Genomic DNA, 19,797 nt, shown 5'->3' on the forward strand with positions numbered 1-19,797 from the left:
TTGAGTTTGTTGTTTCCCCCAGTACAGAGACCTCAGATACCTCCAGCGGTTACCGCTTATCCGGGCAACTTTACTTGTTTTGCACTCCCAGGGACCCGTAGCGCGGTGGATCTTGGGTCACTACCTGATGACTACTGTGTGGAGAGGATTAACACGGACAACGGTGACTGGGTTGGACATGACATTCAGAGAGCTGATGTCTGGTGGATGTGTGGGGATAAGAAACTGCGAGCTGGACTACCGGCCAATGCCCAAGGGGATTGCGCTATGGTCCAGCTGGCTATGCCCCTGAGAATCCTGTCAGAATACCTGTGGACTAAGAGTCACCGACAGTATCGTAGGGACACCTCTCCCTTGGGGTCATTTGACTCTCAGATCTACATAGATGAGATTGGGGTTCCTCGCGGGGTGCCGGACGAGTTTAAAGCCAGGAATCAGGTGACAGCTGGGTTTGAGTCTCTTCTCTGGTGGGTGACTATAGATAAAAATGTTGACTGGATTAATTATATATATTATAACCAACAACGATTTGTAAACTATACTAGGGATGCTGTGAAGGGCCTAGCAGAACAGTTGGCCCCCACATCTCTAATGGCTTGGCAGAACCGAATGGCTTTAGATATGGTCTTAGCTGAAAGAGGAGGGGTATGCAAAATGTTTGGTAGCATGTGTTGTACATTTATCCCCAACAATACAGCTCCTGGAGGGACCGTGACCAGAGCCTTGGAAGGACTGACTGCGCTATCGAATGAATTGGCGGGAAACTCAGGTATTAATGATCCATCCACAACTTGGCTTGAAGGATGGTTCGGTAAATGGACTGGATTTATCACATCATGTTTGATCTCAATCGCTGTGGCTTTGGCTGTTTTGGTCACTTGCGGATGCTGCTGCATTCCCTGTATTCGAGGACTTTCACAAAAACTCATTGAAACTGCAGTCTCAAGAACAATGTATCAAACCCTCTCTACCTCTGAGGAGACCTATGTGGACATTGAAGCTCAACTTAATGACATACAGTCCGAAAGTGTATAACACAGGGACTATCATCGAAATGTGTGGAGATAAAATAGTCACACAAAGAGGAGGGAATGTTAGAAAAGTTTTAAATGTTTATTGTGTGACTATTAGAAAAACAATAGTCCTGAGACTGATTTGTTAAAAAGCTTACTTCTGAGCACATTATTGTATTAACTCATTGTATTGTTTTGTCTTAATTAACTCCATAGTAAGTTGTAGAATCATTAGATTTAACTAAATATGATAGCCTAAGAATGCACGGAACATGTATAGCTTATAAAGTGCAAGCCTGTGCCATGACACGTTATTTATGTTCCCTCAGCCAATAGAAGCACGGAGATGTTATTCTTGTGGGATATGTGAGGGCGGAACACTTTCTTTTGTTGAGACTTTTTCTTCAGCTTTCGTCCTGTAAGGATGTCTCCCTGTTGTGGGCCACATCAGAAATAAATTGTTTGCTTCTCAGAACACCTGATGTTTTTTTTACTGATCACAAGGGAATTTCCTAACAAAAATTATAAAAGCTATCTTTGAAATAACAGGAGAAGGTATTAGGAGGGACCCATGGGTATGCTTATTCCACGACCCTGAAAAAGGAGAGAGAGAGTATGGGCATTCCCTGGTCCCTGGTCCCTGGTCTACTGAACTCTGCTAAGGCACTGATCCCGCGAAGATGGAGGAAATCCGACCCTCCCTTGATGAAGGAGTGGGTAGAAAGATTAGAAAGGACACGAAATGTTGAAGAGACAATGTATAAACTGGATAATTTAGAAGGGAGACACCAGAATAAATGGCGACCTTGGATACAGTTCGGAAAAACCGAAAGTTATTTAAAGTTGCTCGATTGTTCGTAAAGAAGAAGGGAGAAGAAAGTGGAAAAAACAAGGAAGAGAGGAAAAAAGAAAAAGGCCCTGGGTAGGGACCGAGTGAGGGGGGGGGGGGGGGGGGGTGAGGGATAAGGTAGACTATTCTTAAAGAAATGTTGTATTTATTATTACGCTGAATAGTTTATATTTGTATATTTTGAAAAATTTGGAAATAAAGAATAAAAAAAAGAATTGTGATGACTGAGTACAAAAATTAAGATGGCGCAACACACGTTATATATTGCCTTGTATGCGGGAGTGATAGCAATAATTTTAGGGCCACTATTCACAGTTAACTCTAAAAGGATGACCTGTAATGGCTTTATAGTATTGACTATGGAAAATGTGGTTTACCAAGGTTTGTAACAGCTTTACGTGCAATTTTATGGCTTGGGATGTTTGGTATCTATATACTTAACACAACCTCATCTTTTACAGAGAACTTGGAGCGCCATTCAAAGCACTACAAAGCCTCCCCCAGCAGGTCAAAGCAGAGATCGAGTGCCAATATTCAAACAAGCTCACCCAGGCTAGCGGAAGCATATTGGAAGACAGAAGGTGGAAGTGCCACACCCCGGCACCCAGCCACTTTTCAGAAAGGTGAAGATACGACTTCAGCCTGAGTTCCTCCTGACCATACTCCTCTGACCCCATCCATGGGCCTTCATAATAGAGAATATAATCATTTACCAAAAACTGGATAATATATTGCTTTTGTTTGCACTAAAAATAAATGTATTTTTTCTGAAAATTTGCATTTGATAAACCATTGCTCTGATATGGCGTGACATAAGAAATCGGAACAACCTACATTTTATTTTCCTGGGTCCCTGCTTTCAAAAAATATATACTGTTTGAGTTTTTTTAACCGTTCTTTAGACCCAAAATTGTTATTTTATCATGTTTGCAAAAAAAATGCAAAAACATCTATAGCATTAGTTGCTCAGAGAAGAGAAGCTTTACCTCCCATATAAAAAACAGGGGTGAACAGCGGCACTAGATATGGTGATAACATAAAATTATATAGCAACTGGAATATAGGTATACATAAAATATGTGTGAATAAGCACACATAACATTAAAACATTTGTTTAAAACATAATGTCCATAAATGATCCAAGATCTTGTGTGATCAGCACCTGGAGGCAGCTCCCTTAGAGTGAAGCGATGAACTCTGTGTAGAAATGGGAACAGAGGGGCGCCAGAAGGTTAAATTAGATGAGTTCAGTATGTGGTGAAAATCACTAGTCCTGGAGTCTCATAAATGTCTTCCCTTTGCAGCCTGGGGCACTGGTGTGATCTTACAGGGATTCAGAGAATGCTGGGAACCAGGAGGCAGGAAACAAGAAGCAGCTGGTCGTGACTTCACAGGAACAGGAAATGGGATTATTCACAGTGGCAAGGAATGGTAATGCATTTCGAAGCTACAGCTTCTTCATCAGACCATGACTGGCTGGCAAACCTGGCAGTCTTAAAGCGGAGGTCCACCCTAAAGTGGACCTTCCGCTCATTGGAATCCTCCCCCCCTCCGGCGCCAACATAGGGCACCTTTCAGGGGGGAGGGGGGTGCAGGTACCTGTACAGTACAGGTATCTGCACCCACTTCCTGGATAGCTCTCTGCGGAAAGGGGCGTAGATTACGCCCCTTTCCAAAAGTCCCCCGCTGCCTGCTGGGAAACACACAGATCCCAGGCAGCGGGTCCATCCTCATTGCGCAGCGCGACTCGCGCATGTGCAGTAGGGAACCGGGAAATTAAGCCGAAAGGCTCCACTTCCTGATTCCCATACCCAAGATGGCGGCGGCAGCACCCGAGAGACGACCGAGAGATCGGCTTTGGGTGCCGACATCGCGGGCGCGCTGGACAGGTAAGTGTCACTATTTTAAAAGTCAGCAGCTGCAGTATTTGTAGCTGCTGGCTTTTAAAAAAAAAAAAACGTGCACTCCTGGCAGACTCCCGCTTTAAATACAGAGGAAATAGAAACAGAGAGATCTGATGGACTGGCCAGCCTGTCAATCAAAAAGACAAATTTAAAGAGGTAGATGGTTGGAGACTGAAGTGAATGTAAATATGAGTAAGAAGCTTGCTGATTAATAGTGGAAGATGATACATTTTATGACGTTTGCAGAAATCAATCAAATCATTAATTGATTGAATACTTAAATATAAAATGTATAAATATACCTCAGATTTAAAATGAATAACTTTTATGAGTAAATAAACTAAAAAATTAATTAAGAAAATTATTAGCAATTGGTAATCAATCGATTATTATAAATTATAATGAATTAATAAAATGGTGAGAATGGAGGACGGAAAGGACTCTATGCTAGATAGAATATTAAGGCTCTAAGTTATATCATGACCAAAAATACTTCTCAAAAGGATAAAATTATCCCCTTCCTGACCAGTGCACTTTTTTGCGATACAGCACTGTATCGCTTTAACTGACAAACTGACAAAAAAGCGGTTGTGCGATGTTGCACCCAAACAAAATTGACGTCCTTTTTTTTCCCACAAATAGGGCTTTCTTTTGGTGGTATTTTATCACCTCTGCGGTTTTTATTTTTTGTGCTATAAATAAAAAAAAAAGCGTACATTTCTTTAAATTTTTTTTACATTTTGCTATAATACATATCCCCAAAATATATATTAAAAAAATAATTTCTTTCTCAGTTTAGGCCGATATGTATTGTTCTACATATTTGTGGTAAAAAAAATCGCAATAAGCATATATTGATTAGTTTGCGCAAAAGTTATTGCGTCTACAAAATGGGGATAGATTTATGGCATTTTTATCATACATTTTTTTATTAGTAATGGCAGCGATCTGCGATTTTTATCGTGACTGCGACATTATGGCGGACACATCGGACACTTTTGACACTATTTTGGGACCTTTGTTATTTATACAGCGACCAGTGCTATAAAAATGCACTGATTACTGTGTAAATGCCACTGGTAGGGAAGTGGTTAAATACTAGGAAGCGATCAAGGGGTTAAGAGTGTCCTATGGAGTGATTCTAACTGTGGGGGGGGGGGGGATTGTCTCACTAGAACATGACAGAGATCACTGCTCTCGATGAGAGGGAGCAGTAGATCTCTGTCATGTTGCTAGGCAGAACAGGGAAATGCCTTGTTTAAATAGGCATCTCCCCATTTTGTGGCTCTGTGACACAATCACCCGCCCCCGACGGACAGTTGAACATCGAGTCCACGTGACCCACAGGCATGGTCACGGAGTATGCGGCAGGCATGCGAGCACCCCGTTGGCGGTGTGCACATGCCCACAATGCTGCGAGTCAAAAGGGATGTACCTGTACACCCATTTGCCCAGCCGTGCCATTGTGCCGACATATATCGTCGTTCGCTGGTCAGCAAGAGGTTAAGCAATTGCAGTTTTCAAATATAATTTCCTGGTTTAGAAAAGAACAAAACAAAATATGTGTACTATACAAGAAAAGTTTCAGACATACAAAACATTTGTAGGAACATAATTTGTTATTTGATTGTAAGGCTTTGCAATATGTTTGCATTGTTATATGTGGTTGCTGGAGTCTTTGATGCCTCTGGTATTTGCTAAAGATATATATTCTAGTGATCTGTAAAGAGATATAAGAGAAGTTATATGAGCAGATTATAGTCCACACAAAACACATAAACTGAGAACAATTTAGTCTTTGCTCCAAAATCTTGGTATATGTTAATCTTAGCCCTTGTACACATGGTCAGACATTCCGACAACAAAATTCGTCTGATTTTTTCCGATGGATTTTGCCCGAAACTGGTGTTGCATACACACGGGACAAAGTTGTCGGAAAATCCGATCGTTCAGAACGTGATGACATTCATTCGTTACGATGGGACTATGTTCTGGCTAGTAGCGTGGCACTTTGTCCGATCGGAATTCTCTACAAACGATCGGACAAGGTACGATTGGATCATGTTGTCGGAAAATTTTATAGCCAAGCTCTCCAACTTTGTCCGTCGGATATTCCGACGGAAACAGTCTGATGAAGCCCACACACTGTCGGATTATCCGACAACACAGTCCGATCGGACATTTTCCATCGGATTTTCCGACCGTGTGTACAAGGGCTTAGGGCAGTGATCAGATGTTCCATTTAACGATGTTGTCACGGGACTGTACAAGTACTTTTCGCATTTAAGGGTTAAAAACCAATATGGGTTATGTAAGTATCAGGGGTTAGGGTAATGTGCATTAGGGTTTAGGTCCATTTTAGCATTAGGGTAAAGGATTTAAAGGGACAGTACACCCAAACCTGATATTTCATATTTTGGTAGAGGCTGGAGAGGTAAACCACTTGACCATTTCCTATTTTTCCTTTTGATTTCTGTGATATATCAGCACTTGAGTTCCCAGGTCTGCACACATGCTGTTATTACTATAAGAATCCTGCTGTTCCTGTTGTAATTTATTAATTTTTTATTTATGGAGAACACACCTGGAGGTGCACAGAGGACACCTAAAACCCCCAGATAGACAAGAACAGAATTTGAAAAATAGGGAGATTTTTTGGTAGAGGTCTTCTGGATATATAAAAAGACAGTGCCCAGTGTTTTTTTTAGCGGGATGCTGTCGGCCGCCACGTCCTTAACCACTTCCCGACCGCCGCACGACGATGTACGTCGACAGAATGGCACGGGCAGGCATAAGGGCTTACATGTACGTCCTTGCCTTCCCGCGGGTCGGGGGCCCGATCGGGCCCCCGCCCGGTGCCTGCGGCAGTCGGTATTCGTTCGGGAGCGATCCGGGATGAGGGGGCGGCCATTCATTCATGGCCACCCCCTCGCGATCGCTCCCGACAAATAGAAATCCTTCGTCACATCACTTCCTCTCCTGTAATGTAAACACAGGAGAGGAAGTGATGTAATCTCTCCTCCGTGTCGGTATTTTTCGTTCGACACCGAGGAGAGAGGATCGGTGAGTTGCACCAACACGACACTACACAGTAGAACATGCCAGGCACACTCACACCCCCCCGATCACCCCCCCAATTACCCCTGCCCCCCAGTCACAGTGACACCAATGTCATTTTTTTTTTTTTTTTTTGCATTGGTGTCATTTGTGACTGTAATAACTGTTAGGGCAGTTAGGGTTAGCCCCCTTTAGTTCTAATGTACCCCCCTAACCCCCCCAATAAAGGTTTAACCCCGTGATCACCCCCCGTCGCCAGTGTCACTAAGGCTGGGTTCACATTGCAGCGGTTTATGAGAACGAATGTGATTCGCACCGCACTGCAGTGCAAATCACATCCGATCTCTGTGCGATTCGAGTTCAGCCATACAGATAGTATGGCTGAATTCGCATCGCACCTGCCGCAAATTCGCACGGGACCCTTTTTTTGGCCCGCAGCAGAATCGGATCGCATGGGTGTTCACACCATGCGATCCGAGTTTGCAGATCGCACTGCGATATGCGAACTGATCTGGGGGTGTCATTAACATTTCACTGACACTCCCAGCAGTTCGCATAGGGCAGTGTGAACTGCCGCCGGGAGGCATGCGATGCGGGAACCCGCCGCGGATTCGTGGCGTTCCCGCATCGCTCCAGTGTGAACCCAGCCTAATAAGCGATCGTTTTTCTGATCGCTGTATTAGTGTCACAGGTGACGCTAGTTAGGCAGGTAGGTATTTAGGTTCGCCGCAGCTTTTTATAGCGCCAGGGACCCCCATATACTACCGCATAAAGCCCCCTGATTGCCCCCTAGTTAACCCTTTCACCAGTGATCACCATATAACTGTTACAGGTGACGCTGGTTGGTTAGTTATTTTTTTATAGTTTCAGGGCACCCGCCATTTATTACCTAATAAAGGTTTAACCCCCTGATCACCCGGCGGGTGTCATTTGTGACTGTAATAACTGTTAGGGCAGTTAGGGTTAGCCCCCTTTAGTTCTAAGGTACCCCCCTAACCCCCCCAATAAAGGTTTAACCCCGTGATCACCCCCCGTCGCCAGTGTCACTAAGGCTGGGTTCACATTGCAGCGGTTTATGAGAACGGATGTGATTCGCACCGCACTGCAGTGCAAATCACATCCGATCTCTGTGCGATTCGAGTTCAGCCATACAGATAGTATGGCTGAATTCGTGTCGCACCCGCCGCAAACTCGCACGGGACCCTTTTTTTGGTCCGCAGCAGAATCGGATCGCATGGGTGTTCACACCATGCGATCCGAGTTTGCAGATCGCACTGCGATATGCGAACTGATCTGGGGGTGTCATTAACATTTCACTGACACTCCCAGCAGTTCGCATAGGGCAGTGTGAACTGCCGCCGGGAGGCATGTGATGCGGGAACCTGCCGCGGATTTGTGGCGTTCCCGCATCGCTCCAGTGTGAACCCAGCCTAATAAGCGATCGTTTTTCTGATCGCTGTATTAGTGTCACAGGTGACGCTAGTTAGGCAGGTAGGTATTTAGGTTCGCCGCAGCTTTTTATAGCGCCAGGGACCCCCATATACTACCGCATAAAGCCCCCTGATTGCCCCCTAGTTAACCCTTTCACCAGTGATCACCATATAACTGTTACAGGTGACGCTGGTTGGTTAGTTATTTTTTTATAGTTTCAGGGCACCCGCCATTTATTACCTAGTCTCACTAGTGTACCCCTAAATTTAGGGGTGTCTACTTTCCAAAATGGAGTCATTTGGGGGGGGTTTGTGCCATATTGGCATTTTATGGCCTTCAAAACTGTAACGCCCTTAGAAAGCCTGAAGGCGGTGCTTGGTTTTCGGGGCCCCGTACGCGGCTAGGCTCCCAAAAAGTCCCACATATGTGGTATCCCCATACTCAGGAGAAGCAGCAGAATTTATTTTGGGGTGTCATTTCACATATGCCCATGGCATGCGTGAGCAATATATCATTTAGTGACAACTTTGTGAAATAAAAAAAAAAAAAAGTTTGTAATTTTCCCGCAACTTGTGGCAAAATATAAAATATTCCATGGACTCAACATGCCTCTCAGCAAATAGCTTGGGGTGTCTACTTTCTAAAATGGGGTCATTTGTGGGGGTTTTGTGCCATCTTGGCATTTTATGGCCTTCAAAACTGTAATAGGTAGTGAGGAGTGAAGTCAAATATTTACGCCCTTAGAAAACCTGAAGGCGGTTCTTGGTTTTCGGGGCCCCGTACACGGCTAGGCTCCCAAAAAGTCCCACATATGTGGTATCCCCGTACTCAGGAGAAGCAGCAGAATTTATTTTGGGGTGTCATTTCACATATGCCCATAGCATGTGTGAGCAATATATCATTTAGTGACAACTTTGTGAAAAAAAAATAAAAAAAAATTAAAGTTTGTAATTTTCCCGCAACTTGTGGCAAAATATAAAATATTCCATGGACTCAAAATGCCTCTCAGCAAATAGCTTGGGGTGTCTACTTTCTAAAATGGGGTCATTTGTGGGGGTTTTGTGCCATCTTGGCATTTTATGGCCTTCAAAACTGTAATAGGTAGTGAGAAGTGAAATCAAAAATTTACGCCCTTAGAAAGCCTGAAGGCGGTGCTTGGTTTTCGGGGCCCCGTACGCGGCTAGGCTCCCAAAAAGTCCCACATATGTGGTATCCCCGTACTCAGGAGAAGCAGCAGAATTTATTTTGGGGTGTCATTTCACATATGCCCATAGCATGTGTGAGCAATATATCATTAAGTGACAACTTTGTGTAAAAAAAAAAAAAAATTTTTTTTTTTGTCATTATTCAATCGCTTGAGGCAAAAAAATAAAATATTCAATGGGCTCAACATGCCACTTATCAATTTCCTTAGGGGGTCTACTTTCCAAAATGGAGTCATTTGGGGGGGTTTTGTACTGCCCTGCCATTTTAGCACCTCAAGAAATGAGATAGGCAGTCGTAAACTAAAAGCTGCGTAAATTCCAGAAAACGTACCTTAGTTTGTAGATGTGACAACTTTTGCGCAAACCAATAAATATACAATTATTGACTTTTTTTTTACCAAAGACATGTGGCTGAATACATTTTGGCCTAAATGTATGACTAAAATTGAGTTTATTGGATTTTTCTAATAACAAAAAGTAGAAAATATCATTTTTTTTCAAAATTTGCGGTCTTTTTACGTTTATATCGCAAAAAATAAAAATCGCAGAGGCAATCAAATACCATCAAAAGAAAGCTCTATTTGTGGGAAGAAAAGGACGCAAATTTGGTTTGGGTACAACATTGCATGACCGCGCACTTACCAGTTAAAGCAGCGCAGTGCCAAATTGTAAAAAGACCTCTGGTCATTTACCAGCAAAATGGTCCGGTCTGAAAGTGGTTAACAACGGATGAATGAGAAGAATGAGCACTCCTAGGCAATTGGGTAATTCTGCTCACCAGCATCCATCCATGTCCATTTTTGGGTGAACCAACCCTTTTAAGAAAGGTGCCAGTACATAGCAAAATACAGTGTGATAGTGAGAATGGTTTTCATTCTTCTTCCAGAACTTACATCAAGGGGCCACTGGGAAATCAGCTGAGGAGAAATAATGGAAGCAGCATCAGTGCGATTATTCCCCAGAGTCCTCTGTGATCTGTGGAAAAAAATGTAATAATTGTCCTGTTAGTCAAAACAGAATCAAAAATAAAACATGGTTAAAAGTGATTCTAAAGCCCTAATTTTTTTTCTTTTTAACCTTAATTCAATGCATTAAGGTAAAAAACCTTCTGTGCCAGAGGATCCAGCCCCCCCCCCCCCCCCCACCCCTTACACTTACCTGGGCCTATCTCGATCCAGCACTGTGTACGAGAGCAGAATCTCTCTCAGCTCTCTCCCTCCTCATTGAGCAGATTGATAGCAGCAGGAGTCATTGGCTTCCACTGCTGTCAATTAAATTCTGTGATGAGCGAATGGGGGAGGGGCCAAGCTACTCTGTCTGTGTCTAAAGACGCAGACAGGGCAGCTTGGAAGCAAGCCTGCATGAGTGTCCCAATATTAAGCTGCTTCCTATGGAGGAACTCACCAAAGAGTAGGAGCCAGGGTCACCAGTGGGGGATTTTAGAAGAGGAGGATCAGGGTTGCTCTATATGCCAGTGCAATACCAGTGCACAGAGCAGGTAAGTATGATATGTTTAATATTTTAATTAAAAAAATTTAAGTTTTACTATTACTTTAACCATGTCCCACCCAGCGACTGCATATGTACAGTCGGGTGGGCGTTCTCTCCTTCTAAGCGGACGATCAAGGACGTCCCTCAGAAGGAGGGGGATCGCGCGGGCCCGCGCAACGGCGAGATCCCAATGTGCTTGTGTCATCCTGACACGGCACCTCTCAGATCGTCAGGAGGGCTCTGTGATTGGCCCTCCTGATCACATGACGGCCGTGTCCAATCACAGCCATCATGTAATGTAAACAGAGAGCCAGTTTCTAGGCGATCGGCTCTCCTCTCCTCACACATGAGTTGCCGGTGAGGGGAGGAGAGCGGATCTCTACAGCCGGCTGGTGATCAGTGTGTATGAGCTGTTTTTTACAGCTTTTTACACACTAATCACCAGCATAGTAGCACACAGTGTAAAACACAATGTCCCAAAACACGTCCTCACATAGTAAAAACACCTCCCACATATGTCCCAGTAAAACCACATGTCCCAATGATTATCTGCACACATATGTCTGTGATCACCTGCGCACACAAACCAATTATTATACACTTAACAGGGTTTTTTTTTACCAAAGACATAGCAGAATACATTTTGGCTTAAGTTTATGACCATATTCGATTTTATTGGATTTCTTTTAAAATAGAATAAAGAAAATGTTGTTTTTTTTTCAAATTTCCTCTCTTTTTTTTACTTATATCGCAAAAAAATAAAATAAAAACAGAGTTGTGAATAAATACCACCCAAACAAAGATCTATATGTGCAAACAAAATGATAAAAGTTTAATTTGGGTAAAATGTAGGATCATTGAGCATGCGAGAGCGCTGAAAGTTGAAAATTTGGCCTGGGAAGGAAGTGGGGTGAAAGTGCCCAGTATTGATGTGGTTAATGGTTATCCCCATTTCCTCCAGTAGTAACCCTGATCTGAATTGTAAATAGACTAGCAGATTTGTGTTGTAAATAGACTAGCAGATGTGTGCGTGTTTATGAATGGGGACATTTTGGGAGTGGAAGCTAAGTGTTCAGGGTTAGAGAGCTGAGATACTTGGAGCGCAGAATGTGTACAGGGTGATCGAAATTGGTGGTGTAGAAGAGGGTGGAGCATGGAGGACAGCAGGACTGCAGTAGGAGAAGAGTGCTTTGAGTCAAGGTTGGATATTAAATTATACTGGAGAAGGAGAGGAGGCAACAAAATTGCATCATGGAATAGAGGACTGAAAGACTAGAGCAGAGCATGTAAGTATGTTAGAAGAAAGAAGAGTAGGCAGTGTAAATGTAGATGAGCTGCTGAATGGATCACTGTTTGTTATGACAGGCTCATCTAGTCTCTCAAAGCATCTCTGTATTCAAAGTGGGCCGGAACTCAAAAGTGGATACTTGCTATATTAGAGAGAACAGCTCCAAATGTTGATTGAGTTTAGGCAAGTACAGTTTGTTGTCTTCACTGAGGATGGCACTCAACAGCAGCAGCAGTGCAGAGGGAGAGGAAGTCAAGAAGGACATGGTTCTTCTATGTTTTCCTGAGTCACTGGGGCAGTGATCCGATTGGATGCTGCCCCCCCCCCCCCCCCCAATGTGACTGGTGCCCCTCTTAAGTGTGGCAGAGTTTCTTTAAGTGCTTGGATAGTGTAGGGACACGTCACAAGTTTGTCAGGGACAATATTAGCCACAGGGAAAGGGGAAAGATTCCAGATGACTAGCAAAAGCTTTAGGCTCCGCAATCTCCTTGGACATCTTCACGTTTAAGCTTGGAAACTGACAGGCCATGTTCCTCCCTTCCAGAAAGATGCTGTCAGTTTGGCTGATGCCCGATTCACTACACACTGTTGGAATCTGTGAGTGTTCCCGATTGGGTCTCTTCCCAACGGGTTTGTTGTAAACTGTTTTGCCTTTACCTCAATAAAAGTTCCTTTATTTGGACCTGGACTGGCTGTATTTTATTTTCTGCCACACCAAGCTGCACCCACCCACATGTGCAAAAGTGGTACTCTGAAAGATTTCTTTTGTTTTAGATTCCTCAATATACAGTATATAGCAGAGTACTCCAGTGCCTACAGCCTGGATAGTTCTATCTGCACTATGAGATCATCTACATCACTGCTGCCACTGCCTGGAAGCCTCATCAGATTTGTTCTGCAGAAAGTTGTACCTACAGTGCAGACATCTATTTGCTTCTGTTTCATCAATTATGTGCTAACTGGATTTCTCCTGTTAATTTTTGATTATTCGGTCATGATATCACCAGGCAAGAGGGGAAAGGAGGGGGGGGCAATTCTAAGGCCCCTTTCAGATGGACGGACTCCAGCAGCAGGTCCACCTGCTCAGCAGGCAATCTGTCTGCTGATCCCCACTGTGCAGGCTGATGACAGGCCCGTGTCCACTCCGCTGATAAAGAGGGGACACGGACACAGTCTGCTTTCCTCTTTAGGCAGTTGTATGGAAACAGGCCGCCTGTCCTTTCAATCGGACTGTCATCAGATCCTATCTGCCAGACGGATGGGAAACAGATCCTCTATCCATCTGTTTTTAGCAGATAGGATTGGACTGGATGCTGGCGGGTGTCATTGGACATCCTCCCCTCCATATAGGGCAATGGATGGTCCACTTTGGGTCAGCCTAAAAAACTGACAGGCAGACCTGATTGGTCCTCCCATGTGAAAGGGGCCTTATATGATTAAGGAAAGTTCTGCTTCTATAAAAATGTCAGCCTCCCCACACATACACAGTGCAGAACAAAGCACAGTAAGTCAGTAATGGGAAAAGAACAGTTGCTGGAAGCTTATAGACAACACTGGTGTCTGCTTTTTTGCCCTCAAATTGCCAAGTTTTTGGGCACAGCTTACACAGTGCAGGTCCTCTTTAACAGCAAGCTTTTCCACAACCTAGTAATTTCCTTGTAATAGTAGCTGTGACATTATCAGTGTGCAGCATTTAGTCTCTACAAACAGCAGAGCTGTTGGCGGGTCCCAGCAGTCTCCACCCACTACAGGTTGCCTGCAAAAAACGACAGTATGAGGCGGAGACAAGACCAGTCATCCTGCACAAGGAGAGAGAGCAGCAGTGACCAGTCTTTATTACAGGAAGCTCCTGCACAATGACTATGTTTTGCACTGGTTTACTGCACAGATCTAGAAGAAATACACAATGTACAGCAAGACTGAATTAAGAATACACATGCCTCTTGTAAATAGACAACGTTTGTTATCCTGGAATTACCATTACTTTTCCCTTAAAAATTTTTTTACTTACACGGTGTAGATTTCCCAGATCCAGAATGCCCACCATTCTCTCCTCCATTAGGCACTGTAACAGTGGTGGTAGCTATGAGCCGAATGTTAACATTTGAAGTGTTTCCCCATTGAACTAGGGAGTCTTGTTTGTTATTGTCAATATAAGAGTAATCTAAATGTAGTAAAGCCTGGCCTTCTCCTGCAGTCATGTTTTGGGTGGAAATAGAAATTCTGTCGCCGATAAGAATTTCTAGTTGAAGTCCGCCAGTGACTGTCTTAGAATAGTTGTATGTCTCATCATTGTAGCTTGTGTTTGCGAACACTGTGACTAGCAGCTCTGGATCAGGACAAGGGTTGATGGAAAGCTCTGTGCACCTAGTTTCATTCTTCTCGGCTGTAATGGCAAACCGAAGTGGGACATCTCTGGTACTGATCACTGGACGTGACACAATCTGTGTAGTTTCCAGATGGGACGGGGCTACGGAGACCTGGGTGTACACATTAGTTCGGTGCACAATCGTGGTTGTTGCGGTCTGAACTGCGAGAAAAAGTAATGACGTTAACATGTTTCTTAAAATGTAACTCTTTTGAAGTAAATTTTCAGAGATGTTTACAGTATATACGCAAGAGCTTCTAGCAAAAAGATTACTGCGTCCTTCTTCGGCTGCTCCTGATAGCTTTCCTTCTACTTCCTGATAAAATCAATGGGTTAGTTGTATGTAATATTTTATCAAAGAGAGCATCCCAGAATCCCATTTAATCTTTGCTTGGTTCCTGACAAGTAGCTGAAGCCATGTGCTGTGTACAGTCATAATGCTGGGGCAACAATGATGTGCAGCAAATAATGAGTTGAGCTTTTCAGTTTGGAGTAATCAGAACAAGGATATTACTAATGGGAATTCTTGGGTTAAGGTTCTATTACTTAAAATATTAGGTTTACTGTTCAGTTAGGAACTCTTCCTTTTGTTAGCGGGCACACCTGAAGCTTTCTTGATCACCCATGCTTGCCTATCCCCATCCACCTCACTATTGGCCTATCACCGGATCTTCCAACTTTCTGATGGGAAAGACGGACAACTTTTAGCATAACGTAAGCAAAGGACACATCCCCAGTTCTGAGGACCATGAAGAATTAATACACAAAAAATTATTAATTAAACCCACTAGTGCATTTATTACCACATTTACCCCAAAAAATTTAAAATCTCAAAACAATTAGTAGATTTACATATGCAGAAAGCTGAAATTAGATACAAATCTTGACTTTTCCTGTAGAGGTTATAATGACGCTAAATTATATCCTTATTCTCCATAAATCCATACACATGACCCTGTAATCTATTTTTAATAAAATCTGTTCTTACTGTGTTTTTCTGCTTCCTAGTTATGTCCTCAGTGAGCTCCCAAACCTCTCCTTTCCCCCACAATTCTGTTTGTTTGGAATAAGCAGTTGCGGTCATGTGTACTGCTCCATGCACACTACAAATGTCATAGTCCATAGCCCATCTTAGGAGTGAGCAAGAGATGGTGGCTACATTTCTACATACTGACTGACCATGAGGAATGAATTATTGAGGTTTGTGACAGGTTTACTTTAGTAAAGTGGATGTAAACCGCTGGGAGTTTTTCTTTTTTTTTAACCCTGCAACGTAAAGGCATAATGTGCTAGTCACGGCACAGGGTCTGAAGAAACGTCACGGATGGCCGTTTCTTCAGAGCGCATGTGCTAGTGATGTCACTGGCTGTATGTACACTAAATATCTCCTAAACGGTGCAAGTTTAAGAGATATTTATATTACCTATAGGTAAGCTTTATTATAAGCTTACCTATATTATTTCAGATACTTGTATACAGGTAAAAGTAATGCATTGAAATTCCAACTTTAAGGGATTTATAGACAAGGCTGCTGTGCTTTTATGACTAAAGTGATATTAAACCCAATAACAAAAATGTAACATATTTCAGCTCAGCAATCCTTAAAGTATTTGTTAACCCATTTTTATAAGTCACTACCAGCCACTCTATTAGAGGCTGGCATAGCACACTATGTTAGTCATTTAAAAAAAACAAGCATTGTAAATACCGATTTTGAGCTGTCTTCAGGCCGGTCACATGACTCGTGGCCGCTTTACAGCTACAATGGATGGCTTCTGTGGCAGAGACCATGATCTCCCTCTGACATCAGCTGGGGAGATCACGTGGCCGCAGAAGCCATCCATCGAAGCTGTAAAGCGGCTGTGAGTCAGGTCACCGGCCTAAAGATAGCTCAAAATCAAAATTTACAATGCTTGTTTTTTAAAACTACTTATGTAGTGTGCTATGCCAGCCTCTAATAGAGGGGCTGGCAGTGACAATTTTATTTATTTTTATTTTTTTTCAATAATTGCGGTGGAGGGGAGGGGGGGACAGAGACAGGCACAGAGAGGGAGATGACAGGCAGGAAGGAGGATGTGATGGGGAGAGAGGAGAGCAGAGGGGACAGAAGTGTATGATGCAGGGACGCACTCTGACCACGGTGGTCAAGGCTCAGCAGCCCCAATTTTCTTGGTCAGCGCAGAGAGGGGACACAGGAAAAATACGCAAAGCACCCAACCCCCCATGTTGAGGGTATGTGGCCTGGTACGGTTCAGCAAGGGGGAGGTGCAAGCTTGTCCCCCCTTTTCCTGACCTGCTAGGTTGCATGCTCAAATAAGGGTCTGGTGGAACCCATGCCAATAAATTTTTTTTATTGGAGTTCCCCTTAAAATCCATACCAGACCCGAAGGGCCTGGTATGGACTGAGGGGAGCCCCACTCCATTTTCCTTTTGCATTTTGTTCATCTATATTGCCAGGAGGCGGCAATACATTACAGCCGTGAGCAAGTTTAAATGATTTTTTCATTTAGAAATTTCATTATTGCTGCAGCATGTTCTTTACATCACACAGATGCACCACTTTACAGGCAAACTAAGGGGGCCACCTCTGGCACGATATTTAAGGGAATATTTCATTTTTATTGTTTTACTTTAAGCATCATTAAAATCACTGCTCCTTTAAAAACAATCATTTTTGGATTGATACATGTGCCCTAGGGCAGTACCTGTCTCCCCATACACTTTTTATGGCAATAACTTGCATATAAGCATTTCATGTTCGTGTCCCATAGACTTTAATAGGATTTGCATGTTTGCTTGAACTTTTTGCCTGTTCGAGATGTTCTGGTGCAAACTGAATCGGGTGGTGTTTAGTCCATCCCTAATCCTAAAGAATAAGCTCATAAAGTTTTCTAAAATAGGCTGTAATACATTATTTTGACTTGGAATTCAATAGTAGATAAATAGCAACAAATACCGAGAGCATAAATGAGCTGTATGAAAAAACAAACATAACAGCTAATAGTAATTAGAACCTTTATAAATATCCACATCTAGAATTATAACTGATGAAAAAAACAGTTCCAAATTATTCCAACGAATCCTATTTTTTTGCAGAAGCTTTATGATGAGATTTTACCCAAGAGGAACAATAGGATGGAGGTAGAGAATTCTACACTGCCAGGTGTTTATGTTAAAATGACTTTTGTAATATGCATGCATAAAAATCAACATATTTTCTAAGTTGAATAATAATATTTTAAACAAGGGTAAATGTTGCGTTAAAGTAGAAGTCCAGCCTGAGCTTTTTAGGCTGGGCTTCTCCTCTGGGTCACAGGAGTGCAATTAGTTTTGCGAAATTAAAAAAATTGGTGTGGCGTTTTTTTCCCCCATTTTTTCCCCCATTTTTTTCATCTATATTGGCAGGAGACGGCAATACATTACAGTCACGAACAAGTTTAAATTAATTTTTTTTCCTTTAGAAATGTCCTTATTGCTGCTGAATGTTCTATAAATCACACAGATGCGCCAATTTACAGGCAGACTAAGAGGACCCCCCAGCAGGATATTTAAAGGAATATTTCATTTTTATTATTTCACTTTAAGCATCATAAAAATCACTGCTCATTTAAAATGATTGTTTTAAAAACGTTTTTTGCATTGATACATGTCCCCTAGAGCACAAACTGGGTCCCCATACACCTGTTATGGCAGTAACTTGCATATAAGCCTTTAAAATGAGAACTTTTGATTTTTCATGTTTGTGTCCCATAGACTTTAATAGGATTCACATGTTTGCTAGAACTTTTTGCCTGTTCGAGGTGTTCTGGTGTGAACCGAAATGGGGGGTGTTCGGCCCATCCCTAATCCTAAAGCATAGGTTCATAAAGTTTTCTAAAATAGGCTGTAATACATTATTTTGACTTGGCATTCAATAGGAGATAAATGCCAAAAAATACTGAGAGCATAAATAAAGCTATATAAAAAACAAACAAAAAGTGATAGTTTTGAGATAGTGATCAGAACCTCAGAACCTTTATAAATATCCACATCTAGAATTATAACTGATGAAAAAAACAGTTCCAAATTATTCCAGCGAATCCTATTTTTTTGCAGAAGCTTTATGATGAGATTAGGATGGAGTAGAGAATTCTGCACTGCCACGTGTTTATGTTAAAATTACTTTTGTAATATGCACACATAAAAATCTACATATTTTCTAAGTTGAATAATAATATTTTAAACAAGGGTAAACGCTGCATTAATACAAAACTGGTTATATTGTTGCCTTTATTGGTAACATTTAAATAATTCATGAATACAAAAAATGTTTCAGTTATTCCATGTCTCTTACCAGCTACACCCAGACTTAGAAGGATGAAGATTGTCAGACCTCGGTCCATTGTTGAAAGCGTTTCTGGGAATATCTTTTTCAGAATTGTCTTTGCAGGATTGCAATCTTCCTAAATACATATGCTAACATGGTCCCTCCCCCAACCTGTTCTCAAAGAGACTTCTTGCCAGTATTGGTCATTCTGAAAGCTTGTTTAGAAATGTTGAGTGTTAAGCAACATGTTGGTTGTGACTCTTGTTTGGCAGCTTCATTTTGTAATATCCTGTTTTGATTTCCTGTTTATAATCATAGTTAAACAAATCAATTGCCCATAAGTTCCAAATTTGATGAACCCCGAAGTGAACCATTGGGTTCATTACACCTCCTGAAATGGAACCAGTAATGGGAGTCCTTTGCATGCCATACAAGTTCATGTCTGTGCTTATGGGGCCTCAGTGGGCCACTGGTTTCCTTCTAGTATGCTGCTTCCTTGCATGTATAAATACATTTTCCTGACCAGCCTCACGTCAGCACACAATGAGTTAACCCCTCTCCCCAGTCTCTCAGTACCACCTTCTCCTAGCTGATAAAAAGGGAGCCCTTCCTCCCCCGCCCTTGTTCTCTTTTTTTGGTTGGACTCCAGGCCACCATGCTCCTGTAATGATGTGTATGCTTTATGTTATAATTCAAGTTCAATTGTTATGCCTAGTTCCTTATGCATGTTAAGAAGCAGTTAACAGTTTTGGTCATGTGATCTGGGGGCAGGGAGCCGTGGTTAATTTTTTTTTATGATGGATGCTGCTGAATAAACACCAGGCTCATGTTCAAGCTCTGCTGTCTGCCTACTCTAAGCCCTTGTACACACGGTCGGAGATTCC

The 19,797-nt window shown here is 42.5% G+C and overlaps 1 protein-coding gene across 1 annotated transcript; it reads right to left on the reverse strand.

Moving 5' to 3' along the window:
* Positions 1-2,683: 2,683 nt before the first annotated feature.
* On the reverse strand, positions 2,684-19,106 carry LOC143938320 (uncharacterized). Its single transcript, XM_077460883.1, has 4 exons — positions 18,941-19,106; positions 14,251-14,769; positions 10,354-10,435; positions 2,684-5,487 (listed from the first exon to the last, which is right to left on the reverse strand). Exons 1-3 carry the CDS (start codon positions 18,987-18,989, stop codon positions 10,374-10,376), a joined length of 630 nt encoding a protein of 209 aa, XP_077317009.1. The 5' UTR covers positions 18,990-19,106; the 3' UTR covers positions 2,684-5,487; positions 10,354-10,373.
* Positions 19,107-19,797: the final 691 nt, after the last annotated feature.

This window comes from Lithobates pipiens, unplaced genomic scaffold, assembly GCF_037356315.1.
Source record: "Lithobates pipiens isolate NorthernLeopardFrog02 unplaced genomic scaffold, aLitPip1_a1.2 Scaffold_1, whole genome shotgun sequence".
In the NCBI taxonomy this organism is placed as follows: domain Eukaryota; kingdom Metazoa; phylum Chordata; class Amphibia; order Anura; family Ranidae; genus Lithobates; species Lithobates pipiens.